Source organism: Pteropus alecto, unplaced genomic scaffold, assembly GCF_000325575.1.
Source record: "Pteropus alecto unplaced genomic scaffold, ASM32557v1 scaffold43, whole genome shotgun sequence".
In the NCBI taxonomy this organism is placed as follows: domain Eukaryota; kingdom Metazoa; phylum Chordata; class Mammalia; order Chiroptera; family Pteropodidae; genus Pteropus; species Pteropus alecto.
This window is the reverse complement of record NW_006435764.1, coordinates 6045535-6056199: the sequence shown is the minus strand read 5'-3', so window position 1 is coordinate 6056199 and position 10665 is coordinate 6045535. Positions and strand designations below refer to the sequence as shown.

The 10665-nt window shown below is 56.4% G+C and overlaps 1 protein-coding gene across 1 annotated transcript in view; it reads right to left on the bottom strand.

Moving 5' to 3' along the window:
* Positions 1-10665, bottom strand: part of EHD1 (EH domain containing 1) — a 20107-nt gene that overhangs the window by 3804 nt on the left and 5638 nt on the right. Inside the window, exon 3 of the mRNA XM_006911134.2 lies at positions 1381-1793. Coding sequence (XP_006911196.1) covers positions 1381-1793 — 413 coding nt within the window. The remainder of the gene's footprint in view (positions 1-1380; positions 1794-10665) is intronic.

The following is a 10665-nucleotide window of genomic DNA, read 5'->3' as shown; positions in this document are numbered from 1 at the left end:
GCAGGGCAGAGGTGGGGCCTGAGAACTTTCCTTCTAGCAAGCTCCAATCTGCTGATCCAGGAGCACTCTGGGTAACCAGGGTGGAGACACAGCCCAGTGGTCAAAGATGAAGGGTCAGTTCTTATTACTAAGGCTAAGCGCTATCGGACTCCAGGCCTCAAGACAGTGTGGGGCGCCCTGGATCACTGTGTTCTGTCCACAGCGTTCTCAACGCCTCAAGGCTACACACAGGCGGCCAGCTCCCTGGAGGGATGGCTCTTGGAGCTCCTCTTGGGTGTCTCAGGACAGAGACTGCTGTCTGAAGAGAAGTGCCGTTCCTCAGTCCTGTGACACTCAGGAGCCCAGGGTGACTATTTCACTGGCCACAGGACTGCCTCTGCTGAAGCCATAACACCTACAAAATGCCTTTCCACTCCTCTGCACACCACCCCTGCTCTCCAATGGCCATTTTGCCACTGGATAGGTGATGCGCAAGGGCCTCTGCCGGCCACCATGACTGTCCAGCCCAGGCTGACGGCTGAGCTCTGTGCCACGAGGGTCCATGACCCTCACATGTGCACTGACCCAGGCTGAGGACTTACACCAGCAGGCTCAAGACTCAGGAGTATTTAAAATCAGATGTCCTCAGGGAACGTGTTCTGTTCCTCTGTGTCTGAAGGGTCCACTGGAGGCATTAATCTTCATTTCCCAGCCCCAGGCACGCCAGGGTCTCACTAAAGTACACAGCGAGGCACTGAGATCCCAAACTCTTAAGCAATTCGGATGCTGCCAGCAGGTGCCAGCAGGCCCTGAGCTTCCACAGAGGGCTAGGGACGGTTTTACGAGGCCTCTGGGGATCCAGCGTTCTCTCTGGGCCCACAGGCTCACACTACGTCTCTCCACGAGCTCCCTTCTGTCCTGGCTTAAGCATCAGCTCCCACCAGAAGCGCCCCGGCCTGGCCCACCCCACCTGGATAGCTCCCCAGTCGTCTGCTTCTGTAGCAGCTCGTGCTCACCCTAAGACGATACAAATAAATCGTGCTTTATTCTTCCTTACGTGTTCTGCTCTTCCCCGCACGCGGGCCAGTGCTCAACAGAACTGGGAAGGGACGCCCACAAGGCCTCGGGCCGTGCCCCACCCACTTCCACTCCCTAGGCTGCCCATGGGTTCGGTGGTACCTTCCGCTTTGAGGTTTATGTGCATCAAGAAGAATCTTAGTTAAAGAAAGGCCGCACCCATAGGTGCTGAGAGGACTGGTTCGGACACCGTGCAATATGGGAATGGCCGGGGGTCTGCAGGGTGAGTTCTGGGCATCCCGATCCCGAGGCCCCAGTGGCAGTCCCAGCAACCCCTGCGCCCCGCCCGGCAGCAGGCCTCGCACCCCTCGCCCACCATTCTACCTTGGCCAGACGCGCCCTCTTGATCAGGTCATTGAGCTTCCTGAGGGCGGCGTTCCGGGGCAGAGACTGGATGTCTTTGAAGAGGTCCTGCTCCTCGGCCTCGAAGAGCTTGCGGTTGTCGGGGATGAGGAGCGGGTGGGACCAGAAGGAGCCGATATAGACCCGGACCACCTCAGGGGTGTTGATGATCTTCCCCAGGGACCACATGAGGGCCCCATACACCCGCATCAGCTGCTGGGTTTCGATCTGGTCAGCCTTGTTCAGCACCACGCGGATCTTGTCCTCGTGGTTCTTGAGGGCCTTAATGACTTCCGAGAACTCGTCGGAGATGTCCAGCTTGTGGGCATCGAAGAGCAGGATGATGCGGTCCACGCGCTCGGCAAACCACTCCAGGACAGCCGCGAAGTCGTACCCTGTGGGATGGGAAGGGTGAGCTCAGGGGCCCCAGGGGCCAGGCGGCCCTGACTTGGCCTGGTACCTCTCCACATGGAGTCATTTAAATTTCCAGAATGTACTCACAAGGGGGGCAGGGTCCCCCCATTTCTGTGCCCTCACTCATGCAGCACCTGGCATTAAGAGGTGCTTAGAAAATAAATGATGCAAAAGAAGTCACAAAGCCCAAGCTCTAAACTGGGTCAGACCACGGCAGGAGCGAGCAGACCCCAGCAGCATGGCTCAGCGCCGCATAGTGAGGACAGGCCTAGGGTGCTGCCAGCTGGCACCCGGATGCCCCGGCACAGCTGTGACAACGAATAATGGCAATACTACCTGCGGCTGCTACCGGCTCTGTAGGAATCTCATTCTCTATGGCCGGCTGGCAAGCTACAGCTCGGGGGCCAAATCTGACCCATCACCTGCTTCTATAAAGTTATACCAGACGGCAGCCCCCCTCAGCTGTACTGTTCCTCTGTGGCTGCTTTTGTCCACAATGGCAGAGTTCAGTTGTTGCGACAGAGACCGTAGGGCTTTCAAAGCCAAAAATGTTAACTCTCTGACCCCCATAGAAAGTCTGCTGACCTCTGCTCTACAATGAGGCCATGAAGTACGGCAAACCACTTCTCCCCTCTAGGTCGCGAATACTTCCCTAAAACGAAGCAGCTGCACTGAACTCCAGCTCTTTGCTCCCCTCACTGCTGGTTCCCACCAACCAATTAAGGCCCATTGGTGGCAGAGACTGCTAACTGGAATTCTTCTTTTAATAACAGAACTGTCTGGTTTCAGCTGAATTCATGACCCCCCAGCTTTTTGGCAGCGGAAATGAACAAGGAGTATGAGCCCTTTGTCTGTTCTCTTCCTGAAGAATGCGCACGTGATGACAAGAGCTGGAGCAGCTACCTTGGGCTCAGAGATGAAGCCTGCATGGCCAGGACGGCCGTGGACTGTTATTTTTTCACAGAAACCATCTGATATCTGAGTGAAGCCAGTAGAGTTTGGGGGTTCTGTACTGGTGGGTTGATTTGTATCCTGTTTACAACTATGCCTCTTCAAAATGTTTCCAATTCTTCCACTGCCCCTAAAGAAGTGAAAACTGTTCCTTACCTTTTAGGATTCCTAAGAAGAGGGCAAGAACCCACGTGGCAACCACTGCCTAAGAGCCCCTGGGACTCAAGCCTAGGCCCCAGCCCCTGTGCTGCCATCTCCTCTGTGTGTGATTCTGGGCAAGACTCCTTGTCTCCTTGGTTTCTGCCTGCACCCACCAGCCACCTAAATGTAGGCCAACCCTCTAAGGAACCACTAAGTGCTTGCCAGAGGGCAGTCCAGCCCCCAAGAATAAGCCAAAGAAGACACTCCAGAAAGAAGAGCCGAGGACGCAGCCCAGAACTGGCCAAACTGACCTTGCTTGTACTCCCCACCTTGGCCAGGGGTCCCCAACCCCTGGGTGATGGACCAGTACCAGTCCATGGCCTGTTAGGAACTAGGCTGCACAGCAGGAGGTGAGCGGCAGGTGAGCGAGCGAAGATTCATCTGTATTTGCAGCCGCTCCCCAGCGCCAGCATCACCGCCTCAGCTCCGCCTCAGATCATCAGGCATTAGATTCTCATAGGAGCCCCGGTCCCTGGTGCCAAAGAGGTTGGGGACCACTACTTTAGAATGCGGGAACAGAAAAGCAGGTAGAGATGGAGACCAACAAAAAGAACAAACTGTAAAAAAAAGCCCAGAGCAACCTACAGTGCCCTGAGGAGGAAAGGCAGCCCTCTCGTCCCCCTCAAAAGGAACCTGCAGAGTATTTCACACAGTGGGACTTGGCTGCTCCCCAGCCTGCCAGGCCCCGGGGCTGAATGCAAGTCCACAGTCCCCTGCTTCCTCCTGCCTCCTCTGTTCTCCCATCCGCTGGCCCCTCACCAGGGCTTTAAGGTAAACAGTTAACACTGCGGGGTGTGCCTGGGGCAAAGCCCCGCCTGGTTACATAAACATTCTGGCTGCCAGGCCCCCCCATATTCAAATGTGCTTCAGAGTTGCCTGAGTGCCTGAAGCCACAGGGTTCTCAGCCTCTCCCCACACTTGGGCGCTCAGAGCACACAGGTTTTTAAATAAGATAGCTCTGGACTCAACTCCTGGCTCCAGCCACTGACTCTGTGACCTTAAGTTCTTAACTTCTGAGTTACACATTCCTCATCTGTAAAAAAATTTAAAAACCAATCCCTCCCCGTGAGATCGCGGGAGGGCCTTACGAGGTGACGTGCGGGCTCCCAGCACAGGGCTGGGCGCTGCAACGACTCGGGTGAGCGGGGCAAGCGCAGGTGACGGAGGAGTGACAGGGCCCACTGCAACGAGGGACGAGCAGCCTGGGACTGCGTCATGCTCAGGAACTAAGAGCGACAAATGTTGGGCCTGGCTCTCAGGCCAGAGGCCGGCTTCTGTCCTTGTGGCAAACTTAAGGAACCCCCTAAATCCACTGCTCTGTCCACTTGGCATGGCGGCCTCTCCAGGGCAGCGATGAGCAACCTTCTCTCGCCCCACCGCACCGGGGGGGCGGGCAGGACGCTCAGGCCAGAAGGAATCAGCCCTTTGACCGGCCAGGGTCCCTTAACAGGGTGGAGGCGAGGTGCAGCTGCAGGCAGCAAAGCCTCTGCAGCTCTGAACTTCAGCCTGTGCAAAAGAGCAATCAGCCTTCTGGAGGTTGGGGCAGCTGTTCGGAAATGGCCGGCTACCAGGTTCCCCATGCTCAGTGTGGCAGGGCAAGTGCCAGGCCATTCCTGTGACAGTCGCCAGCCACCCTCACGAGCTGCTGGTTCTGAAGTACAAGCCTCCGATGCCCCTGGACACCATGCAGCTGGATCCTAGAGCCCCAAAGGGACCACCTAGAACAAAGCCATCATCAAGACACCAGAAAGGAGGGCTGAGGAGGAGGCTGAGGGAAGCAGGGCACAGGCTTCGCAGTCTGCAGGGCCTAAGGGGGCCATGCCGCCTCTGCCTTTTATGGCCGGCTCTAGGAACGGCAGGTCAGCACTGAAAAAGCGATGACTCAGGACTGAACAGCGAGCGGCTCCCTCTCAGCAAAAACGAGGCCCAACATCTCCCCTTGTCAAACAGTCCTCAGGCTGACAAAAGTTCAAATGACCACAGAGTCACACAGCGGGGGAGGCAGCGATGCCAAACCAAGGCGCTGGGAACAGGGGCGCCCTGATGGGCTGGGCTCGAGCCCAAGTTAGCTTTGGCCCAGGAGTGAGGACAGCGTGGGGAGCTGAGGTCGCCCCACCCAACGTGGCCTCGCTCCCCCCTCTCCCAATGGTGGGGGCCAAGAGCATGACGGGGAAAGGGAACGAGGCACCAGGGTCACTGCCTGCAGGGCCCCAAGCCCCAGCCAGAGCCCAGTGCCCCCACCCCTCCCGCACACCCAGTCACTCGCCAACACCTCAACTCAGAGCCAATAGAGCTAAGCCCATTTTTTTTGCAGGTGAATGAAATTTCCTGTTTATTATGGAAAACACTCACACTTTTGGTGAAGGAGACACAATGGCTGGCCAAGTACACCCACAGGTCACGAAAAAGGTCCCAACACTCAGGCATGTGTGATATCATTGTAGGTATGTGACCACGTACAACTAGGCGGTAGTAGCCACCGCCAGGCCCACCCAGTGTCCTAACCCATCACTGCCTCACTCGGCCTGAGAGATGGTCTCTCAATAGGCACCAAGGGCTAGACCCGCAGCTGCAGCACCGAGAGCATCAATCAGGTCCATGCAGGCAGCCACAGGCACCATTCAGCCTGGAGCTCTGTGGCAGGTGACAGACAAGTACAGGGATGAGCTTGCCAACCCCCCGCCCCCTAGTCCCCAGTGCTGCCCAAGGCAGTGAACCTTCAGCCTTTGGAACACGCTAGAGGTCAGCCTCAGTAACAGGTGCATTCAGCCACGGAATCAGGTATCAGACATCACCTAACGCACAGCAGTTCTGCAGCAGAAGTGGGAAGTCATGGTGTCCTTGGTGAAAAAGAAAACTGCCTCCACCCAGAGGTGGGAGCGTCGAGCTGTAGCTTCGTCCGCCTCGGGCCGGGTGGCAGTCAGAGCACTGGCACCGGTCACGCATGAAGGACACAGGCGGCAGGGTGAGGGGTGAGCTGGAAAGACAAGGCCGGCTCTGCAGTGCGAGCGAACGCCAGGCCATCTCTGATAAAGGACAAGCCCTGGCTGAGAAAGTTCTGGGACCTTGAAGATATTAGGGAAAAATAGAATAAGCCAGTCACAAAGGACATTTAAATACTGCAGGATTCCACTTACAGGAGGTCCCTAGACAAGTCAAATCCACAGAGAGAGAAAACAGAATGGTGGTCATCAGAAGCTGGACGACGGGGAACGGGAGGTCACCAGTGTTCAACGGAGACAGAGTTTCAGTTTGGGAAGACGGAACCAGTTGTAGAGATGGACGGTAGTGATCGCTGTACAATGTGAATGCACTTAATGCTACAGAAACGTACACTTAAAATGGTTAAGTCTTATGTGCATTTGACACACCCCCCCCCAACTCCTCTCACGCGGAAGGGCGAGGCCCACAAGCTGCGTTTTTTTCCCCCCCCCCCCTCTGCTCAGCAGGAGGGCTGACCCCAGCAGGCTGTGCTCAGCCTCTGGGAAGTGAGCTCGGCAAGGAGGCCAAAGCGCGCCTCTCACGCTGGCTCCGCTGGCTCCGCTGGCTCCATTCCCAAGTCCCTCTGGGCCCCTTCTGCCTCTCAGGTGCTGCCTCACGGGGTCTGCCTTCCTGATGAGAGTCATGCTTCCTGCCACCTGGCACCAAGGTGCAGAGGCAGGAGGTGCGATGCCTCCTCGCCCTACCCTAGCACCCTGCAGACGCAGGTAGTTCCACCAGCTGGGGGGAAAGCTGCTTCATACATTCCAAAAGTTTCTAGAACATGAACAATAGAGGGTTTGTCTCCAATCGCCTTCTGTTTCCTGCCATTCAAGCCGCGTGGGCCTGGGTGTTTCTTGCCATGGTTCTCCATCGCATGTGCTTCCAGCTCGTGCTGGGCCCAGGCGGGCAAAGCAGAGGTTACAGAGCTGAGAATCGACACCGTGAGGACTTGCGCCGAGCTCCCTGCAGCTAAAGTTCCTAGGGAAGGGAAGGCTCCCCAGCGCGGCACGGCGGTTAGGAGGAAGGGGCTCCCAACACCTCGGTGTTTATCCTAGAGACATTAAGAAATCAAAATTCACGCTGTACAAAAATACAGCAGCTTTACTCAAAACTGCCCAAAGTGGAACCCCAAACATCCTCCAACAGGCGAATGGATAACAAATGATGCATCCACAGGACGGGACAGCACAGCCACAAAAGGAATGAACCAACGACACTCTCAATACATGATGAACCGCAAAAGCGCAAGCTAAGGGAAAATAGGCAAGACAGGCTCACACTGTATGATTCCATTCAGGACGATCTGACGAAGGCGAAACTTTAGGGACAAGTATCAGATCCGTGCGTTGTCTGGGACCAGGAGTGACTAAAAGGGGGTGCAGGGAACTCTCCTGGGTGATGGAAAGACACTGTATCTTGGCCGTGGAGGTGGTCACATGACTGCTTCAGGGAGCTGTACACTGAAAAGGGGTGAGTTTTACTACATATAACTAGACCTCAATAAATCTGACCTAACGAGCAACGAAACAAAGGACAGGAGGGCCCCCAGAGAAGACAGATGGCTTCTGGACTCAGGCTCCCATTTAAATCCTCAACCTACTCAACAAGCAGCGGTGTGACCCTAGCAAGCCACGTGCCCTCTCTGAGCCTCAGTTTCCTCCTCACAGAGCTGCTGTGAGCATCGAGTGAGCACCTGGCACGCTATAAGCACTTGGTAAATGTTAACTAGTATTTACGCACAAGATTTGTAGTCTGGACTCAAGAAGCTCAGATTCGGATGGGTAGGTGGGCAACGACCACTTCTAATGTGTGAAGAATGCCTCGTACCCCAAATTAAACCAAACATTTGCAGGCGCGCGGGCCAGCTGCTACCCAGCCGGCCGCCGTGCTGCCAGCCTGGGAACAGGTGCCAAGCGCCCGCACCGGCTGGTACCAGCCCTCCGAGGGAGGAGCCGCCCACTCCCCTTGGCAAAGCTGGCGGCACTCCCATGAGGGCTCGGGCCAAAAGCTGTTGGTTGGACTGGGGGATGGGGGCGGGGGGGTGCAGAGGGTGGTGATGAGGGGAAGGCTTTCAGGAGGTAGCTGTGCCCACAGGAAGAGCTGGAATCTGAAGGGAAACCCCGCTGAGTCAGTGCTTCCCCATCTTCCAGCTCCTTGGGATGCTAGTTAGAAAAAGGTCTTCCTCATTAAAGTCTGGGAATTCCTAGATTTTCCAGCGTCTTCATTTTTGGTCAGCTGACGTTTGCAGAATACTTAACTGTGCACCAGGCGCCAGGGCAAGAGCTTTCCACATGGCACCCTGTGACCCTTGGCAAGAACAGGAGGATGTCCCGCTACCCTGTTTGACCGGTGTGGCTCCCGGCCCCTAAAGTACTGGTCTGGGACTGGGAGCTTCCATCATTAGCTGAGCTCTGGAAGCTGGGGAGCCAGGAGGCACGCAGCACTCAGCTTGCACAAGGCTTTCAGGCAACCTCATAGAGCGTTCTATGGGCTGAATAACCCTGCTGAAACACTGGCCTGGGGGCTTTTATGGGCGGGGCATTTCAGGAGGTGCTCAGCATAAGGATCGGCCAGAAGGGACACCCCTAGGTCAGAGGGCTCCGGGTCTGGGCCGGAGATGCCCTACCTCTCAGGGATCAGGCCAGCGCCTGGTCCTCGATGGAGCCTAGGAACCAGGGACAGTCAGCTGCAGGGTGAGTGAGAACCCACGAGACCAGCCAGCCTTGGCCAGGGTGCCCAGTACCTATCCCCGGACAGCCGGAGGGGCAGTTTCTGTCTGGAAGCAGAGAAGAGGGAAAAGGAAGACGATCCCAGCATTGTTCAGAGCTCCAGATGTCGGTCCATTTCTGAGCTCTGGCCAATGGAGAAGCATCTCAGAAAAGCTGAGAAGCCCTGCACAGTAATGACCTAAGGGGGGACTACGACTTGTCTGATCCAAGCCCTCGGGGGCTCCCTCACCCCAGAGCGCTCTCTCTCAGCGCAGTGCGGTTTGAGTGCAGCCTCTGCTGGGCTCCAATCCTAGTGCGGACACATGCTCGCCCGCCTGTGTCATCTTAGGCTAATTACACAACTTTGCTAAGCCTCTATTTCCTCATCTGAAAAGCAGTAGCTTCCTCAGGGGTGCAGCGGCTATGACAATGACATGGAGTGGATTCCGATGGCACTGGTCAGGAGAAAGCCAGGCACAAGGCTGGCCGGGCTCTGGTCTCCTCGTCCAATTTTAAATGACACTTCCCTGCTGCTGCCGTGACTTCCAAGGGGGAAACTGACACAAAAGTCCCAGTTCGGCTCACAGTGTCAATGGCAGGGAGTGCACTGGCTGGGTTCCTGCCTCCGGCCTGGGGCTTCCGCCTAAGTGTGCCTCCCATCGCGGCCACTGAGGACTCACCATGGAAGACCCTGACGTGACGGTATAGGCAGCCAGCAGCCTGTGAGCCCAGGGTACCAGCCCTGCCGGCCCCAGATGCCCTTTGAATCGCCCTTTGTCACACAGGTGGCACTCAGGAATGAACGCTGCATGTGCAAGTCACTTTCTCTGCTGACACAGGTGAACGTTATCTTTAAAGTCACTCAGGAGATTAGCACAACAGGGAAGTGCAGCCCAAGACCACTGTAGTGATTCCCAGGAGTCTCTCGCAGAGCCGGGGCTTCATCCTGACTGCTTTCGGTCTCCACAGGCCCTTCCTTGTCTTTCCTGCACGCATTAGGGACCGTGGCATTAGGGACCGTGGGGAAAAAGTCAGGATGGGCCAGGTGGGTGTGGGGGGCGCAGGGAATGGAAGGACGTAATTAGCAACTCTAATGCACATGCGCCTCCAGCGGCTGTTGTCTCCAGAGGCTGCTGAGGGCCCAGGACCGCTGGTTTCTGTTGGCTCTGTCTTTCCGAGAGGGAAACACCTGCTTTCCACGTGGTCAGCAAAGGGAGTGGAGAGAAGTGGCGGGGAGCCTGGAACACACTGCCCTGCTCCGACTTCCGGTACTGGACAGGGAGACATGGGACCTTGGCAATGACGGATGGGTGGGACCTCGAGGAGGAGAAGTCCACTCCTTTTCCATCCATCCGGCGGCCACCGCCCTTGGAGCCCGCGCCCAGCACGTCTGAGAGGAACCTCACAATGGCCTTCCTACTGCTGATAACACACACCAATACCGAACATATTCCACAGCGAATCCCAACTCAGTAACTTAGTAAAATGCTTTAAACCAATTCCTCTAGGGATATGGAGGGGGAAAAAATGGTCTAGTAAAATCAGTCTGATGTCTCGCTGTCTCACAGGACGAAAATCCTTCTCTATTTAGAACACTGGGCTTTAAGCCCCCCTCCTTCTTCCTGCCCATGAGCGGGGTGTGGGGAGGCTTTCTGTGGCTGCCCAGGGACCCAGAGGGGCCACATCTTACACCTGGAGAGGCACAGGCAGAAGCCACAAGGCAGAGCTGGGTAGAGCACTAGCGGAGCCCGTGTCTACAGCTGGCTTCCTCTCCCAGGTATCTGCCATCTGCTCAGGCATCTTGAAGGCTGGGACTGCCTTGCACGCTGTGTCCTCCTCAGCCCTGTCAAATGTACTCTCTCTGACTGGAAGGCACGCTGAGACCCTGATCTGGTGACCGTTCCAGAGAGAGCAAGTTGGAACACCACTGCCCACCTCTTAGCTAATGCAGAAAGGAAAGAGAGAGAAGGAGAGGCAGGGGAGGGCAACATCCCAGCGGGCAGTGCCAGGG